Source organism: Buteo buteo, chromosome 10 (genome assembly GCF_964188355.1).
Source record: "Buteo buteo chromosome 10, bButBut1.hap1.1, whole genome shotgun sequence".
Classification (NCBI taxonomy): domain Eukaryota; kingdom Metazoa; phylum Chordata; class Aves; order Accipitriformes; family Accipitridae; genus Buteo; species Buteo buteo.
Window position 1 is genome coordinate 8,263,465 of NC_134180.1, and position 27,645 is coordinate 8,291,109.

General features: G+C 41.7%; 1 protein-coding gene and 1 long non-coding RNA gene across 2 annotated transcripts; both read right to left on the minus strand.

The window, feature by feature from the left end:
* Positions 1 to 331: 331 nt before the first annotated feature.
* Positions 332 to 3,644, minus strand: LOC142035865 (uncharacterized). Its single transcript, XR_012651974.1, has 3 exons — positions 3,516 to 3,644; positions 2,584 to 2,714; positions 332 to 438 (listed from the first exon to the last, which is right to left on the minus strand). It is a non-coding gene; the product is annotated as an uncharacterized LOC142035865 (long non-coding RNA).
* A 4,789-nt stretch (positions 3,645 to 8,433) lies between these two features.
* NTMT2 (N-terminal Xaa-Pro-Lys N-methyltransferase 2) lies at positions 8,434 to 27,330 on the minus strand. The gene is made up of 4 exons (XM_075038468.1): positions 27,111 to 27,330; positions 19,595 to 19,770; positions 13,792 to 14,041; positions 8,434 to 11,149 (listed from the first exon to the last, which is right to left on the minus strand). Exons 1-4 carry the CDS (start codon positions 27,262 to 27,264, stop codon positions 10,875 to 10,877), a joined length of 855 nt encoding a protein of 284 aa, XP_074894569.1. The 5' UTR covers positions 27,265 to 27,330; the 3' UTR covers positions 8,434 to 10,874.
* Between the last annotated feature and the right edge of the window lie 315 nt (positions 27,331 to 27,645).

Consider the following 27,645-nt stretch of genomic DNA (forward strand, 5'->3'; position numbering starts at 1 on the left):
GGGGAGATTGCCAAAGGGAGGATTAGCTGATGGATGTCTTGAGCTGCAGGGGTGTCTCATATGGATTTGTGCAGGATTTTCACCTCAGCCGTCCTGGCTGGAACTCCCGTCCTACTGTACCAAGACACTCTCCTTGCAGGCCCTGCTCTGCCTCTAGCAGCAGTGAGGCCCTGGCTGAGGGCTGGTTGCTAGCTGTCATTTCATTCTCAGCTCCCTTGTGAAGGAAAGGTATGCAGCATGCCAAAGAAAACCTGGCCCCAGCTTGCGAAAAACTTACCTGTTGTAGTCATAGGGAAGTGGCATCTTTGTCCAGAGACAGGATTGATTCAGGTGGGATTCCCAACGTGGCTACTCAGTGATATGATGCTCCGGGCCATTGTTTTCCCTTCTACAGTAGGGATTACCATATGCTCCTCTCTGCACTGCACCCTTGGAGACCTATGAATGAAAATGCCATAAGCTGCTTTGTGTTTTTAGGCCTAACCTTAAGTAAAGACATTTAGAAGGCACAGTTCCAACACATATTCCTAGACTATGTGATCGGCAGCAAGTTTCTCACTACTCCCCAGTCAAAAGAAGTAACACAGTCCCTGGTTTTCTCCTGTCTATGACTCTGCCTCCTTACTTGTCACCTTGGTCTTGATCTTTGATTTCTGCCACTGTGTTTCTATGGATACATCAAGCTATTTGTGTGCACTCATTGTTATGGGACAGAAAGGAAGGACAATCTGCAAAGGCAGGTTAGACCCACTTCTCCATTCCCTAGTTATGTGAGAGTTTTCATTTGAAAGAACAACTTTCTAATGTTCACAGTGCAGTTAAGCCTTAAAGGGTGTTAACTACAAACAAAGGTTATTATTTCCTAAAATGTCATTAGTGGAAAGCCATTATTGTGGTTTAACCCCAGATAGCAACTAAGCACCACACAGCTGCTCACTCACTTCCCCCCACCACCCAGTGGGATGGGGGAGAAAATCAGGAAAAGAAGTAAAACTCGTGGGTTGAGATAAGAACGGTTTAAGAGAACAGAAAAGAAGAAACTAATAATGATAATGATAACACTAATAAAATGACAACAGTAATAATAAAAGGATCGGAATATACAGATGATGCACAGTGCAATTGCTCACCACCCCGCTGATCAATGCCCAGTTAGTCCCCGAGAGGCGATCCCCCCACTTCCACTCCCCCCAGTTTATATACTAGATATGATGTCACACGGTATGGAATACCCTGTTGGCCACTTTGGGTCAGCTGCCCTGGCTGTGTCCCCTCCCAACTTCTTGTGCCCCTCCAGCCTTCTTGCTGGCTGGGCATCAGAAGCTGAAAAATCCTTGACTTTAGACTAAACATTACTTAGCAACAACTGAAAACATTCTTCTCATACCTAGCTCAAAAACATAGCACTATACCAGCTACTAGGAAGACAATTAACTCTATCCCAGCTGAAACCAGGACAGCCATTCTCACAATGGTTTGAGGATGAAAATACTCCAGCCTGTCAAGTCTCCTGCTTTCTATGTCAAACATCCCTCTCCTTTCCTGCCACCAACTTTGCAACTCACACATGCCCAGCATGAGGCCACAGCTTCTTTCTGGCTCCTGATCCCAGGTGCTAGATGCTGCTCTGTCCACTCCTGTCTGACAAGCAGGGCACAAAGCCAGAGGGGAGCGAGGCACTCTGTGCCGCTCTCTGTGTGCTGCCAGTGCCATAGCACTTCTTTATCACACAGGATTACAAATCCATCCATGGGTGCGTGTCCACTCTTCTGTCACAGGACCCAGTAGAGCAGAGTGTAGGACTACTTGTAATGTTATTGTTAAGAGGTTCCCTTGTGTTTTTAGCAGAAATTTGAGTTGCTTGTTTTCCAGCAGAGTATCAGTTACAAAACCAACACTGAGCAGAAAGGCTTTTTTGAGAGTGCAGGCTCTGTTTACCATGTTAATTTCAGGGAAAGTTATTTGGGAGGATGGAGGAAGTAGTTAAATCCTTGTTTACCGTGCTGGAAACCCAAATCCCCTCAGTTTATACAAATAAGACAGAAAATGGCTCAGTCGTATGAGCACATGGCTGTGACTAAGGAGAGCTGGGTTTGTTCCCTGCTCTAATGCATCGGACCCTTTTCCCTCAAGGTTTCCCTCAGGGTGAGATTCAACTCATTTAACTTTAGGTATATGGTCCCAGCTTAAGACCAAATCACTGATCGGCAGAGAGAGACAGGATATTCCTAATGTCCGATTTGTCCAATGGCATCAGATGGACTGAAAAGTCTTGCAGAGTTACTGGCCTTGCTTCCCCGATTATCAGGCAGTTGTAATAATCGGTTGGACTAAACAGCTGAAGTAAGATGAGATGAACATACTCTGTTTTCTGGGGTTCCCATACATGCAATGAAGCTAACTAGTCCTTCCCCACCTGACAGTGGGGTGGAAAGGATCAGTGTACTAATTATTACAACATGCTCTGATGCTGAGATGCTGGAGGCCATAAAAGCCTAACTGTAAATAGATCTGTCTACCTGAGAAGGCAGTGACAGAGACTAGTCCACTAGTTCCTAAATCCTTTCTGTTTGGTACGTGTACCTGTCCTGGCTGTTGCATGGCTGGTTTGGATCACTGAAATGATGTGCTCAGCTGTCTTTTATGAGGTGGTATTTCTCTCCTTGCTGTAGAGTATGCAGTCTGTTGGGGGAGACAGGACAAAGCTGCCTATGCTGAAAGAGCCCAGAAAAAGAGAGAATTAATTACTGATCTCAGCTACGTTAGAGCAAAGGCAGGGTTTGCTCTGCCCACTGAAATCAGAATTACTGCATGCTGCAAACTGAAGGTGCTATCAGCCATCAGCTTGGGGATTTACAAGACTGAGGAGAACAGAACAACAGGGACCAAATCCTACCTGAGCAGTGAAATGACTTAGTGTAGGGTGAGAAAGTACTCGCTTGCTCAGGGTCCCTCTGCCTTGGCATCTAGACAGCTAGGGATGATACCATAGCCTAATCATAGGCAGGGAGCAAGTCAGATAGCAAAATGGCTCTACAGACACTATCCAAACAGAAGCCTCTTCAATGGCCTATGTTTTGCCTTTGCTAAGTGGTCAGGGCTGCCTCTCTCACCAAATCAAGGCAACCCAAATATGGTTCCTTTGGGAACTTTAATGTTTTACTGAATCACTTAGTTTCTCTTGATGACTGCTGCTTCAGAGTCTCAGTTGCTGGATCCCAGTGGGGATTTTGTTGATGGGGGTTTATTGACTTCTTGTTACCTTGAAGTTACGGCAGTGGCAGGAGTCACAGGTAACTCCTGGAGTCTGTTTATTTTATGGGTTGGATTTTTAAGAGTTTGCCAATGGTACCCTCATTTTAGGAGAAGGCACTTGTTTATTTAGCAATGCAGTCATGTACTGATCCATAAGTAAAACTAGTGTGTTATTTAATAAGACCCAACAGAGGGTCAACCCTGGCTTATTGGTAAACTGATCAATCCAGAGTGCAAAAAGCACCCCTCAGGAAACTCACCATGTCTATCTGGGGGAGGTACAAGCCAAATATCAGTGTAATTTTGTACTCCACCGAGTTTTCAGGACTATCCATGCCCATACCTTCTGAAAGGAAAATGCTAAAAGGTCCAAGATGGACTAATTTCCGACAACCTTCACTTTGGTCCTCAGTAGAGGCTTTCAGAGTTGTAAGATTTTTACAGCTATGGCTGCAGATCCAAGTTCCGCATCTGTGGGAGAAAGAACAGACTTGAATGCACTGAAGACTGGTCTCACAGCAGGGTCCATGAATTCCCATACACTCAAGCTGGAATTCATCTCACCTCACTTAAACACTTAAGAATGACTTGTCTGAACCTAAGACAGTCCTGTAGGGTCCTTCTGCAGCTGAGTATATGAGATAACCATTGCAGGAGGGAAGAAGCTTTCTGGGAGGAGCTGATCTCTCCCCAGTGATGATCATGGGAAGTCTTGACAAGCACCTTAACCTCAGAGAAGTGTCTCTTAGATGTCAAAATTAGGTGAGAAGCATCTCACCCCTGGTGTGCTCTCTGATTACGTGCAGCCATAGAGAAGGGAGCTGCAAGGTCATTAGGTAATCTTAGCTGATCCTGTGTAGCACATTACAAAATCTTCACATGACTGAGAGGCTTAAGATACAAGCAACATTAATTCAAAGAGGTTAGGGCAGATCTGAGTGGGTTTTACAAGCGAGACATGCCAGATGTCACCCAAGGGATCCTGCCATGGAGTCCTGGGATGGAGCCAGGTTGAGCAGATGACACATCCAATGCTGATCCAGCAACAGTTGCATTGGCAAATGGTGCTGGACCATTTCTTTGTGTGGCTGGGGATCTAGATTACATAGCAGCCCCTGCTCCGCTGCAGCAGATGCCTTGTGAAAAGCTGGCAAGCCACACATATTCCAAGGACCACAGGTCACCTTGGCCAATACAAACTGCATATATTCCACATGTATGCATATACGTCTGTAGAACTGTTAACCGTGTGTGTACACACAGAGAGAAATCTTCCAAACAAAGATTTTGAAGCTAGATCTGTGATTTTTTACTTTCTGGAGTTGATGATGCTGTATGTTTGTTATTCTGCTATTGGAGGAATGTAGGAGGATTTGCACACTGGAGTATTGCCCCAGCAGCAGTGGCAGCTGGAATTGAAGCTGCTCCCAGCAGTGTCAGGCTGCATGTGCACAAAGAAGGCTGCTCAGAAAGTGTTGCATACCACTTTGTAGAGGCTCGGCAGCACTTGTGGCATGTGTGCCACTTTTTGGGAATCTCTGCTACAGATCTGGAAGAGACAGTCTCTGAATCAGGATTTTACATTCACAGGGCATTGTCAAAGGTTAGGGAGAGGGGAACAATTAGGCATAATGTACCAACAAATCAGTTCAAGTCACTGTAAAGTGGCACAGTTGAATGGAGCTTTCAGGACTTTGCTATTGCTTGGATCTTTAATACATGTATCTAGAATGGTATGAATGCATGGTCTGGCCATGATTGTCTTCTGCATGGGCCAGTTCTTCTCCACTGGCTGCAAAGAGAGCCTAGACAATTATCTTAGACGAGACACCTATATTTAGGTGTCTCAAATCAAGTGAGATTATTTGTACCTAAGATGCCTACATCTCCTGAGGGGTTTTCAAAGACATGCTGATGCCAAACTTTGAATTGGCCAAATGCTTTAGAAATCCCTCTAGGTGCCTACCTCTGCTGACAGGCACTTAAATGCTTTCAAATCTCATCTCCTAGATAATTCTGAAAATGCAGTCTTTTGTGAAGCTGAGGTTCCTACAAGCCAAATCTTCAGAGACTTACAGGCATCTTCAAATGCCTTGAAAAACCTTACTCTCAGGAGCCTGAAAATACCACAACAGGTTGAAATGCCTGTAAAATCAACGTTTTTGGAAGAGATACAGGGAAGAGAGACTTTCCACCAATTTTCTGTCTTTATTTTTGCTGCAGGCATACACCAGGTTGTTCTTCCAATGCTTTGAAAGGAACAGAAGCTGTTTATGTTCATGAGCACAAAGTTCAGCCTGAGCCCTCTCTTTGCAGGACATATCATAGGTTGGCCTAATAAGCAGGCTAACCACAACCATGCTGTTTCAATCTGCTCCAAGCACAACCAGAGTAAGTTTATGTCTGTCTGCAAAACACTCTAGTTCCTGTAGTGGCCTGATTTGTGGAGGTGTTAATCACTCGCAGCTACCACTTAGGTAAAAGCTGTAATGTGGCCCAGATCACCCTTCCGTGCCTCAGTTTCCTCATCCCGAACACAATGGTAACACATGCTTCAAGGCCTAGGGATGTATAGTGACACACAAACATTGTTATTTATGGTGATGAGAAGAACGTGAGCTTTGTTTGGTACAAAGGTCTGGGAGTGCTTACTTGACATCAATTGAAAGAGACAGGTATTAACCTGTATGTTTGAAATACAGTGTGTTGTTATTGCTCTTAGATAAACAGAATTACCTCCTCTTAAAATCAAAGGTAATCTGTTTTACTTCAGTGAGATGTGGTGATGACCACAGAGAACAAATCATTTTTGGCAAGTGGAGGAGGGATTTTCTTGGCAAGTTGGAAGAAGCATCAAAGAAAGAGAAGAGGGATGGGATGCAACACAACTGGTTTTAATCACACATAACAGTCAAGTTCCTCTGGACAGGCCTACTGTCTGATATGCCATTGTAAACGCTCTGGGGAGCCTGGATTAAGAGAATGGAAAAAACAAGTGAATGGCATAAGGTACTGAGGGCACTCAGTGGAATAACTGGCAAAGCTTTTGTCAGTTAGCATTATGCAGTGATGTATCGCTCCCATTAATGTAGTGTCTCAGTACCATGACTTTGATTTTTAATCGGTGTTTGCTTATCCAAGTCCATGCCTTTTTCTGGTTTTGACAGTCACAGCTCCTCAGATCATACTGCACTTCTGTTTGACATTAACAATGAAGATGCTGAATTGGTTATAACAAGGATGCATTTTCATTCCCACTGTACAACCACCAGGGAGAGGGGAGACTCTCTTATTTCAAGCCAGTTCAGCTCTGAGGTGGTCTGAATTGCTCTGGAGGTGCCAGTTTCTTCTTGCCTGTCAAAGAGCCTAAGGTGGCTGCTACCTAGACCAGGCACACTGCAAGCTGCCTGAATGGATGGGATACGTCTGGAGAAAAAGAGCTTGGGCAAATACTTCTTGACAGGACTGTTCCTCTTGAAATGACTGTTTCCTCTGGAAATTGCTGATTTGGTTCACTAAATTTGGGGGCAGGGAACGTACTGATTTTATTAGCGTATTCTGTAGGAAACTAATGTTTCACTTTGACTATTACAATACTATAAAATGTATTATACTATCATCTCACATATCAGTTTAGACTAGATTATATAAACATCCAAACAAGAAAGCCAAACTAAAAATAATTGATATGATCACTTCAGTATTTTCTGAAACAAAATATTTTAGAACATCTATTCAGTGATATGTTTCAAAATGATGGCTGTCTCTTCCAATTAGGAATGAAAGGACATTTGTAATGTCTGAGTTGCCTTCAGAACGCGAACAGCTTGAGCTTTGATGGTTGCTGGAGCTGCACAGTTGGGATCACTGTTCAGACTGCTGTAATAATTGCTTCCTTACATTTTGTTTGGGTTGCAGTAGCATTTGGGGGCTATGGTCAGGGCTTGAGGATCTCTTTTGCAAGGAACCTCACATTCATATAGTAAAGATAATACTTGGCCTTCAGTCACACAGAACAGAAGCACTGGACATGATATTGGGAAACCAAGCATTGCCAAGAGCTTTGGTGGTGACATGGCAGAAGTGGGCTCTACTGCACTTCTGCTAAGCATTTACTTGAGTAGTGGTTGCCTGGGGGAAACATCTGATTGAAAGACTAATTGGGTATTTCACTAATTATCTGTCAGTGGTGAATGAGGGCTTCAGCTTGAAGGATCCTGAATGTTCTGTGAACCTTGCCTCAACTAGGGTCTTGATCTTGGATTAAATTTCTGGTAATGCTGAGATCAGGAACCAGTCTTAAATGAGCACCAAACAAATGGGATTCAAACTCCCACTGCAATCTGATGAGCTAAAGACTTCTTTAAATACATGGTTTAAATAACCTGATAGTTGAGGCAGAGCAACTGAGTTGATTATCCAGTCTTTGAACACCAAAAAGCAACTGATACAGAGATGATTTCTAAGCAAGATCTTCTGTTTGAAATTTATGATTCATTATTATTATTATTTACTATGGTAAAGTCCAGAGAGCCCTGAACTTTAAAGCCAAGAATGGCCCTTACCCAAATTCATGAACATTTAAGGGTGGCCTACACTGGTTGACTGGGAGTTCTTGAATTAAAATATACTTTGGAAAAGGAGGAAGCCAAAATATTATTCAGTCTGCAGCAATCTCATGCATTTAAGCCCCTGGAGGGCTTGTGTTTCTTTACTCTTGGGGTTCATTATGTCACCAGAAAAGCTTTAATATTTTACTGTGGAAGCAACACAGCCATGAAACGTTAATTTCCAGGAATGTGGGAAACATGAAGTATGGGGTTTTCTACTAAATTAAGATTTTACTTGTCTCTGTTCTCACATAGTTAAGGGAACCAATTTTCATTATATGTTTATGTATAGGTACTCTGGAAATTCAAATAGGAAAGATGTACAAAATACAGGAAGAACATTTTTACCTTGAAAAATGTATTTCACTGATAACAGTACCAGTCATTTATATTCTACCTTTCATCCTAAACCACTTTACATTCTATATCCATCTTGGAACCACGTCTCTCATTACTGAACAGCACCCACTCTGGTGTGTAAGTGAACAGCTGATATATTCTGCCCTGTGAGATGTGGCAGCTGTTTAGATTTCTACGAAATTGTTTATTTGCATAAAGTTGTTTACTTCCCTATTTCCACAATGCCGTTCTCTCACCATTGTAGAGACCAACACCATTCAGATATGCCTGGCACAGACACGATTGTATTAGGATCTCCAGCAGTCCCCAAGTATTCTGCACTATGGCAGATGTCTCTGACTGGAAGAAAAAATGATGAAGGACAAATTAATTTGTAATCCATGTAAAGGTCTTTTAAATATTCTCCTGTTATTCCTAACCAGTGTTACTAACTATAGGACTGATGCCTCTTTCCTGTAAAACAAATGACTGGGTTTCCTTCAGATATCTACACATTCTCATATGCACACAAAGACCACAGCAAGTTTTAGCAGCCTCGGCAGAATGAAAGCATTGTAGTGGCTTAAAGGGAATTTGAAGCGCTTAGTTCTGGGGACAATTCCAGAATGTAAGTGATCACCTAGCGTTTTTAACAATGTTATATACTAAATTTACATTCATTACCAGTTTATTAGAATGGAAGAATTAGCCAAAACATTCCAGAAGCATCTGTGTCATGGGAACCATAGGTTTCTAAGCTATATGAAATGCCAGAATATTCACCAAATCACCAGGGTTGTTTTCCTTAATGCTACAATTAGTGATGGCACATTTAGAGAACAACTACTGGATAAGATCTGATGGCAGGAAGCCCTCTACCATAAACTGGAAATTCTCAACATATGCAACCGTATTGCTAGAGAAGATGAGTTGTGCAATTAAAACCAAAACTGGAGATTTGTTATCAAAGGATGGCAAAGTATACTAAAATCCAGCTGAGACATTCCCTGATCTCGTTATCTTCAGGCTTCTATGCGAGTTAATCTAACACAGATGACAATATTTGACACAGACAATTGTGCCTACAGTCATGTGGAGGATGTTTTATAGAACCCCTTTCTATCAGAACATGGAGGTTTGTCATAATGCAACTCTTTAAAAAGTTTGCTAAATTTTGCCAGAATTGCATTTCAGGGGAATAAAACATGATAAAAATTCTGACAGAGTCAGAACAGTCCATTCTAACGTCATCATTAATTTCTAAAATTTTGAATAAGCCATATTGAATTTGCTTTTTACTGCATTTAATAATATTTTAAGTGCAAATTATTTTAAAAGTCCAAAGCAAAAGAAACATTTGATTTTGTCTGAATGAAAAATTTTAATCAACTTGGAAAAGTCTGTGGTTGGGTGGTTTTCCTTCCTAAAGAATTTCAATATTCTCCCTTCTTGTCCTCATTCAGAATGAAGCAGAATTTCAAATTCTGAATTTTTTTGCAAAATGAACTTCTGTCCTCCCACAGTACTTTCTGCACCTATATGAAGAGGACAAGAAGCTTAATTTGTAATTTCTGTGAGCCTTAAGGAGATGGTATGTGTGTTAGTATTTTCAAATCCAGGCTTATACAGCTGCTGTTTGAATATAAATCATAGATGCTTTTGGGTTACACTAACACCCTCTGCAGTTTAGTACAGTTGTTAATTAATACAATACTGTATTAGTTCTTCTTACAGTCTTACTATTAACACCCCATGAAATCCCATTAGCTCTGCATATGGTGCCAGACTCGTTCTGAATGTGGGAAAGAAAGAAATTTACAGTGGTATGAATAATAAAGAGAAGCTTTCAAGTGGTTTCCACTGTGAACATTTTGAAAAAATATTTTCCAGAACGTAATTTGTGGGGCAATCTTTTCACAAAATTTCAATGCAAACATGCATGTATTTATCATTTAAGTTTTCCTCTGGAGTGCAAAAACCTTTACACACCACTATTGTTCTATGGTAGAAACATCAGGAAGATAAAATAGTTCCCAAAAATGGAAAATTAACCAGGTTGTCTTATTGTCCAAACTGACAGAAATGGAAACAAACAAACAAACAAACAAAAAAACCCTGCATAGCTGATGCCAACAAATGGATAAAATTTTCCTTACATTTTTTGCTTAAATATTTTAAAGTACAGATAGTGATGACAGTCAAAATTTGGGTTAGATTTTCCAGAAGTTACTTAAATTTCCTGCTTTGGTGATCCTACAGATCCTTCTTAAATTCCAAGAAGATTTAAGTGCTATGGCAAAACCCAGGGTGATTTGTTAATACCTCATACAGAACACTCCAAAATGAATTAGACACTACAGAAACTTCAGAACCGATTATTTTCTATTATTTGAGTTTTGTCCAGTATTAACTCCTTAATCAAAGAGAGATCTGACAAGGAGCTGTTAGAAAGGCTTTTAAAAATGGACAGAATGATGAAGCAGGCAGGATTTAGAAGCAGACTATTCCCTGAAGCTGGCTCAATTGTAATTCTCTCCTGATCCTTTAGGAGTTGCTGCCCTAGAGTTATAGTAGTAGCACTGCATGGTTAGGAGGATTCTAGTAGATGCTTTTCTCCTTCCCAGTCCTGTGGTTCATCCATAGTCCAGTCTCTGCAGTCTCACTATGCAATCAGGAATGGCCAGGGCCTTTCTGCATGGCCAACATCCAGACAGGGACACACTGCTCAGGGAATCCCTCCTGCCTCTCCTCTCGTAGGATGGTGAGTCCACTCATTTCAATGAGGCTGTGGAGAATGTTCAGGTCTCGGATCACACTACTATCCAGACAATCCAGGATACAGCCCTCCCTGGCTACATTGTCCTTGAGAATGATAACACCATTATCCTTCAGGCCATTCTGGCACCGGATGAGAAACTCCAGGAGATCTTTATCTGTCAGATATCCTACAGATGAAAAGATGGAAAATAGACCACTATTAACCATTCAAACAGACTCCCCCATACACATCAGAATGGTGCCTTGATCTGAGTCTCCATTCCCTATTTATTGCAGAAGTTCTAGTCCTACCAGATTTAATTATGAAATCTTGAGCAAATCAACAAGATCAACAATTACAAACTCAAATCAATATTTAGGATCCATATTAGCAGTAGCAACAGATGTGGACAGAAGTCAATGGGAATACTGGAGAAAATACTGGGTGCTGAAGGGTTCTTTAATCTGGTGGTTAAAGTCATAATAAGAATCAGTGGCAGGAAGCTGGAGCCAAACGAATTCATACTGGAAATAAGTGACAACTGTTTAACAGTGTAAGTAATTACCCATTTGAAACTACCAACAGAAGTAGTGTTTACCACCTCTTGAAGTTCTCAAATCAAGTGTGGTTGAATTTCTCAAGATACGTTTTAATTGAACACAAACTACTGGCTCAGTACAAGGGTAAAGGAATGAATATAACAGCTTGTGACATACAGCAGGTCAAACTAGATAATCTAACAGTCCCTTCTGTCTTTTACTGCTACAAATCTCTGTAACTTTGTGTAACATTATGTATCCATCAAAGGAGTTCTGGATCAAAGATCCAGTGAGGAATGCAAGACCTTCCACACTGCTAAATAAACTCTTTATATTACCCCATACTGTTGTGATTTCTGCATATACCATATACATTTAAAAATAGTACTTTTTTCAACTTGTTACTGAGATTGTGTTATTTATCCTTCCTTCTCAAATATCAATACTTCTGTTATGTTGAGATCAGTAGTGCAGGGCTCAGAGAAGAGCAAAATGAGAACTCTCACAAGTGAAACATCTAAAATGAATTAACAAGGACAGGTGGTCAGAAACTGAAAGACTTGAAAAAAATAATCATTTGTGTTTTCTAGTAAAAATATTTAGTTTTCTTGATGGAAGATTTAAACTTTTATAAATGGAAGTTGTCATTTCAAAACCACATTTTGACATAGCATGTCAGGTTTCTTTAACCACCCCCCCAAAAAAAAGAAAAAGAAAAAAACCCCAAAGCCTAAAGCTGAATAACTTTCAAGTTGAAGGAAAATGGTAATTTCTATATGAAATGTAAACTTGCACTTTTATTTTTTCATAAAATAATAGCCTGGGCTCATATACTTAAGCATACATAAGACAAATCAAGATTGCATTGGCAAGACTCATTGAAGCTTCTGAAAACCTAATTTGGAACTTAATGTTCTCGTACATTAGCTTTTAGCCTACTTTCCTAAGAAAATAAGATCTTCGTGGTGTTGCCCTCTACCAGACAGTCCTACCCTCACTCCACCAAAAAGCGCTGAGCTTGTTGGTGTATTTCAGCCAAATTCAAGATTGGGATAGAAGTTTGATTAATACTTAAGATCACTACATAATTCATTGAAACTGATGGAGGAAGGAGATTCTGTGTCTGTGCTAAAGAGAAGGCATATGCTCCCTTCATTAGCAGCCACATAGCTGATCAGCACAGCCTCAGACAAGTCTTAGTTCATTCAGTTTCATGTTGACTCAGATTTGCTCAAAAGATGAGGCAGGAGTTACATTTACTTCAATGACTGGTTATTCAAGAAAAGCAAAAATACAAAGGAAAATGATACTGTTCTGAAGCAATTTGCCTGTAGAGCTATAAAGACCTGTTCTAAGAAGCTCAAGTTTCATTACTTTTTAAGACTATGTGTAGAGGACAAGTAAGTACTCCTGAATAAAACCATCTTCTGTGCTAATCTCTCTACCTTTATCTTTCTTTTTGCCTAGCAAGAAACTATCTCCAGCGTTTTGGAGAGAAGGAATTGTTCAGGCCTCCTCTTGTGCTTTAGAATAATGACTTCTGCCAGCTGAAACTGCACCATGGACACTTAGGTTCACAGACTAGGAGAAAACCTTCTTTCTGGAAGGACAGTTAGGCACTGCAGCAGGTTTTCTAGAAAACACTAAGTACCTTTTTTTTTTTGTGACAAACATAGCCCACATTATCTGACTGCCAGTTTGCGGCTCTTAATGCTGCAGGGCATTCACTGGGGTGGCTGCAGGAGAAGAAGCAGATATTTCTTACATGAGAGGGTACGGTAGGACATAGCTAAGTGAACCTGTTTGATAAGCATCACTGCATGTATAAAATACGATCTGGTTTATAGGTATTGGTGATTTCGCTATGGTTTTTTTTCAGATTGTTTCCTGAAATACCCCCAAATCTGGATAATCATCAGATTCAGAAATCCCTGCCCACAGATGAAGCCAACCCCGTGTATCTGTCTGCAGCACTGGCAGCTAAGAAGGAGGGTTCCTGCTCAAGAAAACCCATATATAAGGCCTTCTCCTCAGCTGCACCTTAGTATGCAAGCTACTCTCCAAGAACATGTACCTTCCTCCAGTACGTGACCTGAAAAAAACCAACTTGATTTGTACCCACTGTGCATGTGGCTGGGGAGAACTCTCAGAAGTCTTTTGTGAGATTTTAGGAAGCAGTCCCAAAGATTTGAGAACATCCTTTTACAGCTGCACCATTCTTTTAACAAACTTTATCACAGGCTGTATAGTTCTGTGAGATGCTGGGCTGGATGAATCATGCTGAACTAACCTGAAACCCACTGAATCCAGATGACATCATATCTTTGTTGGGCTGGAGTGAATTCCTGGAGGCTTTTGCAATAATACATCTCTACTCTGTCCTCCTTGCCCTGCAGGTAGTTTGGAACCTCAGCCAGGAAATTTTCCATCATATCCACCAGTTCCACGCTCTTGAAAACTGGTAACAGGACATGCTTGCTGATACGACCTATCCCAGAGCCGCAGTCCAGGGCGCGGTTGGTGCCAGCTTTCCCCACCCCCTGTGGGATACAAGAAGATAATTTGAAATGTGAAAAATAGCACCTGAAAGATCATAGCAACTGTGTTACCCGCTATGGCCTTTAGTCCACCAAGCCTAGTGGCTTTAGTCTCATCTCCTTATTTGTACAGGGCTTTTGCAAGATTGATAAGAACCTGGGTACCTCTGTGTGAGCCAACCTGGGCTGCTATGTTCCCAGGCTGCTGTTGATGGGACTTCCTCAATGCAGCCCTGCATTTATTGCTGTACAGTAAGTTTTTGCTTGGTATAAGAAGAGACATAATCTTTCACAAGCTCCTAGCTTTCTCAGAAGATCCGCTGGTCTTTGTAAAGTCCTTGCCACTTCATCTGTCAAATATTCATACCTCACAACCAACTACATGGCTAGATAAGCCTCATTCTAAGCCTTGTAAAGGCCTCACAAAAAAGTAAGCATATACCAAATACTGCATGCAAGAAGGAACTTCTGCATCACAGAACTCCCAAAGTGCTCATGGACATCTCTGCAGATACACAGCATCCTTGGGATAAAAGTGTGGTTTTCAAAACAAGCTGTGTTTGAATGTAGCTTTTGGATTTGTAGGTAACTTATGCCAACTCAAAAAGTTTGGACTGGAGCATATACAGAATTTCTTTTTTAGGCATAGAGACAAGAAAGATGATTGAGTAGATTTTGCTTAACTGTTCTTTTTTTCTTCATAAATATCATTCTGGACAGAGACATGAAAAAATGTGGCACAAAGGCTATGTCTATGAGAAAATAATGAGTCACTGTTAAAGGAGCTTTATAATGAAAGCTGTATTTCACCCCTAAAGCTTCCATTCTAGCTATAAAAAGGCTCTAAAGGGCCTGTTGCTGTTCTGTAAAAAAGAAATTGTACGTCTGTACATGCACTGAGTGTGGGATTGGAGCTCCCCTGGCCAAAGTTATCTGTTAAAGAAATATATTAAAAGCAAATGTAAACACCTTTTCCCTGTCCTCTGGAACTGAGTGTTGAAGTGAAAGCTATGGGCCAAAGTCCCTGCCGCAGCTTCACTGCTCTTAAAAGAAATAAGGCCAGGAAGAGTCTTGCTCTTCCTGCTTATTGGGAGACACCCTCTGTAATGACCAAGCATAAATCACATAAGTCACTGCTTTTTTGGCCTTGCTTCAGTGGGTAATTCAGTAGATTATTAAGGTCAAAGGACAGTACCGTCACTGACATGACTATGAATAGCCCAGCTGAGCATCTGGTTACATAGAGTAACTGTAGAAAGAGCACAAGGACCTCAAAGGCTCTCACCAGTTTCCAGTGCTGCTGGTCCCAATTTGTATACCTAGGAAGATTAATCTCCCGATGCGTGCAAGAGTCCACAAGCCTTCAACCCTATTGGACTCTGGAGACTACCTGTTTGTAGTTAGCCAGAAAATGTGAGCCATTCTTCATTCACAGGCTGCACGTAGGACCATGTGGCTTTTACTGAGGACCAGGCTAAGCTGTAACAAGGAGCTCATGAAAGGAGAAGGAACTGTGTCTTGGATCTTTATAAGGTGGATTTCCATATTGTTTGCTGGCAGATACATACAGGTCTACATTACTGGGATTAAGTAAAAATCTTTGAGAAAGCTGGTGAGAAAACCAGGATGATTTACCAAAACAACCAACAGAATTTGACAAAAAGCCATATAACTTCTTTGACATTTGTGTTACAGAGAACCTACAGTCACAGTACCTCACTCGAAACAGGGAATTCATCTCCCATGATGTGTCATGGGAAGGACCTCTGATGACACATCTCCATTTGCCATTGAGAAGAAGGAAAGGGAACAATCATGGGAGATGAAGCTTGATCTCACACTTCGCTGAAAGGGAGCAAGAGCATCAGGCAGTCAGTTGAGAAGCCCTGTGAAGCACCACAGCTCCATTTGTAATGAAAATGTTGACATAATTCCATGTTCAGTTAATATATTTTCAGTTTGGAAGTGCTCAGAGCTTTGACAGGGTATTAACATTTTCTTTGGAAGGCAATCATTTTCCCAAAAGCCTAATTGAGTTGAAAATCAGACTCCTTATTTAAAAAAATAGTATAAGTGAAAATTTTAAGCCAGAACACGCTTCAAAATTTAAGACTGACTGCTCCTCCGATTACCTGCTTCCCATTACTCAGAATCATTATCATTTAGGACACATACCCACTCAAAAATTCTTCTGTAAAGCTAAATAGGGCACTCACAAATTTCCTTAGGGATAAAAGAGCTGTAGAATATGTTCCTGATGCTACTTCAGGTCTTGGAAGGGCAGGGAGGCAGTGTAGATATGTAGGATAAAAAAACCCCAGAGTTCAGAAATAGATAAAAATCACACTGGTTTTCTTTCTAAATCAAAAAAAAAAAAAAATCAGGTTTTCAACAACATCTCTTCCATCCCCTTGATCAAACAGGAGAAAAATCACTTTCAAGAAGCTTTTGATTCAGCAAGTAACCAATCACACAGGTGAACTGAGGGCAAGAAAGGGAGAAAGGGTTTAGGGGAGAAAGGGTTTAGGGCAGTAAGGGAGCTGTAAAGTTAATATAATCTCCATCTGTATTATTTCACACACCTATAGCTCACAACTATTCCTGAATGAATGGTTTCTTTGTTTTCTTTATTTCCTTTTTTTACATATTACCTCTGGATTAGGCACTTGAAAACACAGTGTCTATGTGGACATCAAGGCTTTAACTGGCATTAATACATTGCCGTAAATATGCAGTGATATAGTTCTGCTGATAACCCTTCAAGTATGACTGTACCTAAGACAGCCTATAGCTTGTCTGTACAGCACTGTTGGCTCAAGTAATGTTGCTCTTGGTTTGAGTTCTGCCCACACACACATAAAACCTCTTAACTTGAGCACAGTGGCACTTTTAGCTCAGTTTGACTCACCTGGGAAGGAGACAGGCTAAAATATAAGTGAAGTCCTTAGTCCTTTCTGTAATTCCTTCCATGTGCCCAGGCAACATAAATTCTCCAACGGTAAAGAAATCTGTAGCTCAGTTTACAGTGGTGCTAAGAATTGTGCTAAGAAATGCCATACATGAAGGTATGCAACATCAGTCATGTAAGGGAAATGTCACTGTGTGGCATTTCCACACCAGCCAAACTAACTCAAGAGGGGTAATTTGAGTGGAACTGGGCAACCGTTGTTTAAGGAGCACTATTTTTGCCAGAAAATAAAGTTTTGGAAGAATAAAACTCTCTGTGAAATTGATATTTCAAATCTAGAGAATAGTTATAGCCAAAAAACATGGGAAAGAATGTTGAAAATGTCAAGATACTTCTTCTTCACAACTTTCAAGGAAGAAAAACCCCAACTTGTCAACTTTTCATTTCTAAACAGCATTTTTCATTTTGGAACTGACTTGAACTCTTGAAAACAAAGAGAAAATTTTTTCAGAGGATAAAACAATTAAAAAAAATTAAGTGAAATATGTTCAGTTGATCTGAAACTAATTTTCCTATTTTCTGATTTTGTTAAACTTCTCTTTAAAAAAGAAAGTATAGTTTATATTAGGGTGGAGCAAATTGCTTTTTTCTATATCTTCATCACCTTATTAGAAAAATAAAATATTCAGAGCCATAAACTTGGGAAGACATAACTCAAATTAGTCTTACGGTAAAGTCACTACCACAGAAAGCCAGTAAATATCTGTATCTGGTTGAGTAGGATTCAAATTGCAGCAGTAAGAAAGGAAAATAAACCATAAGTAACATAACCAATTGAATGTATCCCAAGAGAGGACAGGCTTTAACAAACTAAATCAGAATTAGCAAAATGTGCAGAATCCTTTCTGTTCCTTTTTTTTTTCTTGTTTGATCTTGGCCATTCAGAGTATCCTTTCTATCCCTGGCTAATAATAGGAATTGGAACTCTGCTCTGGAGTATTTTGTATCTGTCATCACACCTGATGCATTGGGTATGATTTCTCTTTGGCATGTGAAACTCTGCTACAGACTGTAGTTCTTTCCTTTTCGGGTCTTGGAGATGAGAAAGCATAACAGTGTGATATAAACCTGCCGCTCAGGAAACTGAATCTCTACGATGTCTAGGAAGTGTGAAATCTTTCCCTGGGTACACGCTTATGCACCACTTGAATTCCACGAATGTCCTTAAAATAAGACTTAATTAAAATTTAAGGAATGTTCCTGGAGCTGGCTCTAGGCTTATAAGTTGCATTTAATTTTTTCTGAAAATGCCATTTTACCATCAGGTTCAGCTGCCTTGCTGAACTTCCTTTGTGTTTTCTTACTTTGTGTTTGTAGAAAGCCTGATATAGTGAGGCTTTGAAATGTTGTGAAGCCTTTTTGCATTAGCATTAATACAAATGACTGTTAATAAAAAAATGTAGCTGTTCACTTCTATTTCGCTGGCTCACTGCCCCAAAAGCCTCTATTAGGTACAGCAAACTTTGCCATCACTTGTCCTTCACTGCTCTACAGGATTTCTATGTGTTGTTAAGCCACACTCATTTTCCCTCCCAAACCATTTAAATTGTGCCCTTTTTTATACACAACATCTAATTAACTTATTGAACTTTTTTCCACAGTAGATCATTAAGACTAAAAAAAGGTCATCTGGCTATCCCAAATTTGTACATTTGAGCAGAAAATGAGAGATCTATGGTAGCATTATATAGAACTAGTCATTTTGTAACCAGGAGAACTTAAGAAATTTGTTTTCCTGTAGTTTTGTGGATTCTTTAGCATCTAATACTGTTGTTGTGCTAATTTAGTGGGCTTTTCCACTGGGATGAGGGAAGGGCAGTCAGAAACCCATCAGTCCACACTTTTAAAGATTTGCAGATTCCCAAAGACACATTTAGGCATCAACAAGATTTTCGGAAACCTAAGTGCCAAAGTGATATTGCTTTGTAGGTGCTTTTAAAATCCTACTTGGCATCTCTTTGCATCTCAGGTCAAAGCAGACCTTTGAAGATGTTTACAGACCTTTAGCAATCTGCCTGCAAAGGTCCCCAATGACACTGGAATGTTCAAGAAAAAAATATTTTTCCTAATGGGTAGCTTATTCTATATACTCGTAATGTTTGGGGAGGAGGGAGGGGAAGGGCTGCGTTTCATTGCAGCATTCTCAGAAATATCTATAAATAGGCAAAACAGAAACTTGGCATTTAGTCCCAGCTGCTTTCCCAAATGGACTCCAGGAATTTGCGCAGACAAATCTCCCACTAAAGCCAGCAAGGATTTTATCATGAAAGGTCCCAGTCCTGCACTGAGAATTAACCTCCCCCAAACACAGCTATAAGAACTCCTTGCACAATCCTCTTTGCAGCTTTGGAGCATAAGAAAAGGATGCGAACCAGGTAAATACTGACATAAGGCCAGGCAAAATGTGTACTCATGATGATGCATGACCTGGCAGAATACATTACTAGACCCAATGACAGTTATGACCTGTGACTGCATATCAAATATGACATATGGTGCCATTTAAAATACATGTGACTGGGCACAGTGTGTGTCATTTATGACACATCACCACTGTTTCTTGCAGAAGATGGGATTAAATGACTCACCCCAACAAACCTCCTGAGAAACTCCCTGGAGGATTCAATGTCTGTATTGGAGAGCTCAATGTAGTCTCCCATCATGCCCTCTTCTGTGGCTGGCACCTCCCGGTAGAAGTGTTTGGCCCTGGCGTAGAACTGCATCTCCCCATTGATAACTTGACTTGTCAAAGCGTAAAGTTTCACTGCAAGCAGATAAATCACTATTTTATTGTTAATGACATATTTCTGGTTTAGTTTATTGCTCTGAAGGCAGGATGGTGAAGATCTATAAACTGAAGTTGAGCCTTCAAATCACCAAACCTCTGTTTCTAAAGTAAAGGTAGAAGGAAGGTGTTGGATTTAATCCTGCAAGACTTTGAAGGGATACAGACCCCCCTGGGCAAATTCAGTGCCTCCCCAGCTCAGACATTGTTTTTGTCATCACATTTTGTTTTCATGTCAGTGAAAAATCATTTCAAGTTTGAAGTGAACATGCATGCCAAAGAGAGCAAGGGGGTTGATTTGCTTCCAGAAAAACTGTGGGCAGCATTTATTGCTATGCAGGGTCATCAATTCTGCTATCACAAACCTAACTGTTCTGCAGATTTCCACATATGCTTTCTAGCCATTGACAGTTGCACAGAGAGTGCACCAAGAAGAGAGTGGATAAATGAGGCACTTGCTCTGGTTTATCTTTAGTGATGCTGTACAATCTGCAAGTAAGCTGAACCAAAGAGCAGATGGTAGTCTCAGGCCTAAATGAGTATACAGGGGGGAAGACAATTTAGAAGAGACAGTCTGAAATTTTCATCTGTCACAGATCAAGGAGCGAGATAATCAGTGGGTGATATACTGGAAAGTTCCTGTGTGCTGGAGGCTTGGATGTTTCTTTTAATTGCTTGGCTATTTTGCTGGTAATATACAGCAATCCTAAGTTTGAAGCTGTTTTAATAAAACCTGTGAGATTTGCTGGGTGAAGGGCTATTTTCCCCTATTCTTTAAAAAACTGAGGTCTATCCTCCGCATCCTGAGTTCTTCTATACTCGATGTGCACCAGCATATCAAAAGCAGTTATGTTTTGAAGCCCAGAAGTTTGGATTGAGGCAGGCCATAAACAGTTTGCTTGGAATCCAGCACCTCTGACTGTCTCATGTGTGCATACAAGTGTCCAGGGATTTTCCTGTGTGTATGACAGACCTTCCAACAAAAACACAACTACAAGCCTGTCTGTGAAAGCTAAGCAGTAAGGAGGGATGAAGTCACACTGGGAACAAGTCTTTGCGAGCACCACCTTGCAGTGTAAGACCAGCTCTGCTGCAGATTCCCAGCATGCTCCAGGAACTGGAAATGATCCAGCAGCAAACACCTTTTGGGTTAATAACAACAGAAGGGGAGAGCTCCCTGCCAGCTGCCTACACAGAAGGACCAGGGAGCAATGCTTTGTCAGTGCATCTTTAAACTTCCATGGGAGCACTGCCGGTCGCTGCTGGGAAGGGTCTGAACAGGCCAGGCCTTGCTTACACCGGCTGGGGAACAGGAATTATGCTCTCCATGCAGAGGATGAGAGCTAGGCCAGAGGCCCTGAATATAAGCCTGGAATGTATTTATTGAGGGCAAGCAAGCTCAGCAGGGAATGATAAGTGTGTGCCTGCCCATCCTCAGCAGGAGAATGACATTTTGGAGGCAAATGAGGGGGGGACAAAGGAAGTAGGATGGGGAATAATTACCACCAAGGACCACTCCGAACAGAATAGTGCTATTGGGTTACACATAAGCAGCATGCCCGGCATATCCTTCATCCAACAAAAGCAGCATTACCAGCCCCTCTTGTCATCACCTGCTTAAGTCAACTGCCGAACGGATACTATTAAAGCTTTAATCCATTACACATTTATGTTATGCCTGAGAAATTTATACCACAAGAAGCACTGAGCCCAGCAAGGGTCAAACCTGGGAGTTTTACACACTCCACTGATTATATTCACATACTCAGAAGAAACCATTTAGCTGAAGAAATTAATACAAAGGGGGCAGCAGCCAATCCCCAGCACAACTTGGCCAGGGTGGCTTCCAGAGCCTGGGAAAAGGACTCCATCGGTGGCTGTGATTCTTCCAGTAAATGACCTCCATCTTCCCCCAGGGAGTGGCACCATCTTGTTTTCTCTGTGTCTCTTTTTTTCTCCATTTCATATGCCAGCCTGCCTGGTGAACAGAACTGAATCCCTGCATGTCAGCTTTGCAAGATCTTCCATATAAGAGTCCAGTGATGATTTCTAGAGCTTGTTTAATGGACCTAACAAGGACCAGTGATTTATCCCATTTTGCTAGATTGAAGTGAAAGGCATTTACGGGCTGTCTGCACACTAGGACAGAGTGTTGCAGGCAGCTGGCAGCATGAACAACAAATATTCAGAGTCCTTCTACTCGAAACATAAGCTTGACCCAAGGCAACACATGGGGACGATATGCTGTTCAGGATATCAGATCTGTATTGTGCGCGCTCAGATTTCTCATTCAGAAGCAGTATCAGGCTTGCAGAATGCCTGCAGGACTTGCATGCATACACCAGCTGACTGTGGCTCCTCCCGGCCCAGCTGGGGCCCCAGAGCCCTGCCTTACATGCTGGCATCTGAAACCAGCTCTGGGCTTTGCATCCATAGGGTCTTCTCTATGCACTGAAGTTTGCAAAGATCTTTTTATGCGAGTCTCCCACTTGAGGGCATGCAAGGATACAGGCTAACTTAAAGGGTGGCACTGTACCCAAAGTCTTCTCCTGCAGACCCACAGTCTCACTCATGCAGTGCTAGATCACGGTAGGGATGATTTCCACCTCTTGCTCCCTCAGTGTTACTCCTCCTTCTCATGAATTTGCAACACTGCCAACTCTCCCAATGCGCAACCCAATTTTCCAGACACAGCCAATCAGCCTCACCTCTGATCTGCCTCACAGCTGTGCCTGGCATGCAGGCTCCAGCAGCAGGACCAGAGGGAGAAGGAGGTTTGCCAGGTTGCAGGAATCCACCCTGAAAGAGAAGTGCAAGGAGGCACACACGTCCTTGGTGGCAGTTAGTGTTGCAGCTCTGCTCCAGCACACCTCCCCCTCATCACAGGACCTGTCTAGCCAGAGGCATCTCCCTTTCCATGACCCATATGGGACTATCTTGTGCATCAGGAAATGAAATACTTGTGAGGTCTGTTATGGATACACAGCCTGATTTCAATGAACTTTGTAAAGTAGGGCATAGGCAGGATAGGATGATGGAGACTGCAAGTCTCTCAGATATTGGGAGGGGGGCAGCTGTCTTTCACAGACAAGGTTTTCAGTGTTAAGGCAGGTAAATTGTAAGGTTTAAGGTTAGAAATGTGTTTCTAGTAAAGTAAGAAGAAGCTTTTTTCATGGCACACTTGGTCTCTCAGCTGAATCTGCTGGCAAGTCCCCCAAGTGGAGATGGTTAAGACAAACCCACTGCAAAAGCAGGCTGAGAACTAAACTGGCTCCCTAAAGGTCACTCCAGTCATGAGACGTTAATTTTCAGTCGCTGCAAACACAGTCTGGATGCAGAGTGGTGATCTACAGCTGAATGCCAAGTCCCAGACTAAACAGAGAGTATCTACCTAACCCCTTTTGCCCTGCAAAGTCCAGAACATTACCTCTAGTATTATCTTATGGATCAGTTCAAAATTTTGTTTCCCAATGTATCCGATCTAAACCTCCAGAGAAATGGACCACTTAAGACGTAAGACCAGGTGCAATCCCAACCTGCAGTAGACTGTCATACAGTTCTTGGTTGCAGAGTTTACTCAGCTAAATTTCCCTGGCAGAAGTAAATGTTGCAAGTAATTTTTTTGAAGTTTTTATTTGTGAACCTTGTTTTGTGGCTCCAACTGCTTTCTGCAAGATATTGAACTAATTCCAGTTTGGCTGAGTATTCCCTTTTAAATGTAACATCTGCTTTGTGCATCAGTTGAAATATACTTATCTGGGTGCAGGGTAGAATTCACCTCTCTACTGTGGTCCAAGAACCATTTAAAATCTGTTTTATAGAGGATGAACATCAGCCCACCCCCAAAGCAGATTTTACTTACAGGCACGTGCCTCACACACGGGAATATTTGTCTCTATGGGCCTATCATCTAAGTTTTCCACTGCAGATCTCACCCCACTGGCGCTGAGTCCCACAGCCCATGTAAACACATGCATAATTTCCAGCATCTGAGTAGCTCCATTAAAGTCCACTCGGCTTAAGGGCATTCACACACATTTAAGTACATTGTTGGATGAGGGCCTAAAGTTACTCATGTCTCTTATTTATAAATGTTACCCTGGTCTGTAAAAGTGACATGTTTCTCTTAACAGGCTGTGATACCAGATATGCTCAGCTCATAAGTAAACATGCCTAAAAGTGCTCCACCACCGAACCTAGCAATGGAGTTGGGGGAGCATGGAGTTAGCATAGCTTGAAGAAAGCTTTCTAACTTGCTGACCCTGGGAAGCACTGCAAGTTTCAATGTGAGGCTTGATTTCAGTGTTATTATTCATGTTCAGAGTTAAGCACACGCTTAACTACCCTGCTAGGTCACAGTCTTAGTGTTGCTTTAGTCGTTTAATACTGTTTACATAAAGATATCTGGATCTGGTCTCGAAGCTTGAAGTTCATTTCTGCTCAGTTCCACTCTGAACTGAACTGGAAAATGTCATTCTGCAGACATGTTCAGACCCGCCACATTCTGTCCTCTCCATCACAGAGAGCACTGGATCACAGGATAATCCAGGTTGGAAGGGACCTAAGGAGGTCCCTAGTCCAAACTTCTGCTCAAAGCAGGGACAGACATGAGGTCAGATGAGGTTCATCAGGACTTTATTCAGCTAGGTTTTGAAAGCCCCCAGTGATGGGAGAATTGTATGACCTCCCTTGGCAACTTGTTCCAATGCCTGACTGTCCTCATGGGGAAAGTTTTTCTGTACAGCCAGTCTGAACTTTGTTTCCATTTATGGCCACTGTCTCTTGTCCTCCTGCCTCACACCAGTGTGCAGAGCTCAGCTTAATCTTCTTCATGATGTTCTTGTAGGTACTGGCAGGCTGATATTTGGTCTCCCTGAAGCTGTCTCCTCTGGCTGAACATGCCCCATTCCCTTTGTCTCTCTTCACAGGGCATGTCAAGACTCCACATGTATTGTCTAATGACTGATGCATAGAAGGGGATAATGACTTCCCTCGATCAACTAGCTATGCTTTTGTTAATACATTCCAGGATACTGTTGGCCGCCTTTGCTTCCAGGACACACTGCTTGGTCATATTCAGTTGCTGTCTACCAAAACCCTACCAAGCAGGGCTGCTCCCTGGTCAGCCACTGCCCAGGCCATGTTGTCGTTGCCAAAGGTTCTTCCTTTCCAGGTACAGGACTTGGCATTTGCCTTTGAATTTCAGTGAATTTGAATTTCACTAGGTTCCCACGGCCTCCTTCCTCCAGCCAATAGCTGCCTCTGGATGGCAGTCCTGACCTAGAACTTGCGGACAAGTCCTGCCAGTTGGCTGCAATCTGCAAACGTGATGACCAAGCAGTCCTTCACCTCCTCCAGGTTATTGATAAAGACATTGAACAGGACAGGTCCCAGGACAGACCCTTGTGCTACTCCACTGACCTCGAGATTTGACCACGACTTTCTGAGCCCAGTCACCCAACCACTTTTTACCCATCTGATTTCCACCCATCCTAGCATGCTGTGAAGTTTCTTGGATGTGTATTCACAGTGCACGAGCTACCCCACGGTACCTGTCCTTACACATACTTTTACTTCATGACAATAACCATGGAGTAACAGACATACTGCATGTTCACATGAAGGCTGGACTCACAGTACTTTTTCCATGGAGTCAGACTAATTTGCATAGGCTGGCAATAAGCTTGTAAGCTCTTTAGTGAAGTTTTAATGATACAGGTCATGAAAAGCCTGGCAGTGGGGATCTTTAGTCTGACAGGAATATTTTACAAAGCTTGTTGGCTGGGAATGGAAATTCAGATAAAACTCAGACAAGAAATAAAATATAGTTTTACAAGAGTAAAGCAATTAGGCCTCGAAACAGCTTAATGATGGACTGATGGATTCTCAGTCATTTGCAGCCCTTAAACCAAGGTGTTTTCGTCTTCATAAACATATACTGTGACCCAGTCATAAGTTACAAGTACAATGCAGGAACTTTTACATTAAATTCTAAGCTAGATGTTCATAATGGTACCTTCTACCCTTAAAATGATCTATTAGTACTTACACTAGCAGTTAACACTGTAGGAAATCCTGCTCAGTTTCTCATATGTTGTGTTTATTTTCAAAACAAATGAAAGAATAACATTTTCATATACTTCTTGAGATTCCATTGACCTATAATTGACTTTCCTTCCTTTCCATCTTTCCTTCCTTTCCATCATTCACAGCTATCCACCACTAGGGATAGGAGTATTTATCTCCCATGTTTCATTTTAAATAGCTGCAGATATTGCTGCATTTGAAAAGCCACATCAAAATACTAAGATAACAGAGAATTGCTTTCTCTCTTTACAGGACTCATGAATTCTACCAACTTGAGCAGAGTTCTTACTCGGGTCTGTATAGTTTCACACAATCAGGTAAGATAATCCACTTGCCTAAATGGATCATTCAATCAGGAAGGAGCCCTCAAGAATTCATTGTGAAGGGTAGTTTAACAGATTGCACAGACACATCCTTTCCATCTTAAATTCCTACAGTTCTAACGTCGAGTGGCGGCTGAATAATTCTGCTTAAGAAGTGACATGCTAATGTAATACAGAGTCAAGTCAAATCTAGTTTTTAGCTATATTGTCCTGGGGAAATTTTGTTTCTTATTCAGGGTCAAATTTTCATAAGATATGAACATTCATTTTCTGCATCTAAAAGAAATGTCGTGGCATCCTGTACCAGAGGCTTTCACTGAAATTTCGCTATAAACAAACATTTTGGAAGCATTTTCCTCCCAGATAATAAACAGTAGGTTAGACAGCCTGCTGCAGAGATCAGGATTACAAAGATTCTTGAAAAAAATTTTAAAAATCATTACCTTTCAAGCACTTGTCCAAAACAATACAAACGACAAGGCTTAGGACGCAGTGAATGAAAACGAAACAGGTAGCAGGCAACAGAAAGTAAGGCCTGTCAGCTCTGCTAGTTTTGCGTTTGTCCTTCCAAGTTCCAAAGAGGTCAATCCATGCTTTACTTGAATGGTGACAAAAAAAGGAATCATCAGCCAGAAACCAAACTTTCTTTCAGTCTTGTGGTCTTTCCCTTGCCCCCCTCTAACAATCTGTGGAGCATTTAGATAAAACAACGGGGTACTGAATTAGAGGGAGCTGAGAGAGAGAGTACCGAATGGTTTAGCTAGCACTGTAGTCTCTCTAGCCAGGCTTCTCAAAACTACTACTTGTTGTCATTAATATGTCTGCACTCTACCATCTAACATGATGTATCTTTCTGGACCATGGTCACACACACACACACACAGACGCTCCTGCCCACCAGCTACTCACCCAGGGGGAGCTTTTCCAGCAGATAAAGGTAACTCTGAAAGAAGTCGTTTTGGATCGCCTTATGCAAGATGAAGGACATACTGTGCCGACAAAGTTCTTCGTCTGTCTTGTGCCAGCGCGACTTAAAGGCCAAATGTGCTGCTTTATGTGCCATGATGAAGAGGTTCTTTGCAAGGGTGGACAGCTGCTGTGGCTTGTGCTCTCTGGAGGACCTGTCCTTCTGAAGAGGCAGAGGCAGCGTCATTTAAATTGTGGCAATGTGCTGTCATTCTATATCAGGGTGTGTGTCCAGAGCAGTGCAGGGGGCGGAGGCGGGTGAGAGGGGAGTGAGAAATGCTGGCTCTTGGCACTGGCTCAGAGTAATCTCTGGAGTGTTGCCCTCTGAAACGAGCAGGTGCTGGAAAGGGATAAAAAACTCAACCAGGAAATTGCTTAGCCAGGGTAAAAGTATATCTACTCCAAAAAAGAGTGGCTTTAATTCAATTACACTTTTCCTAATCTATTCAGCCTTCACTTCAAAGGAACTCAGATATTA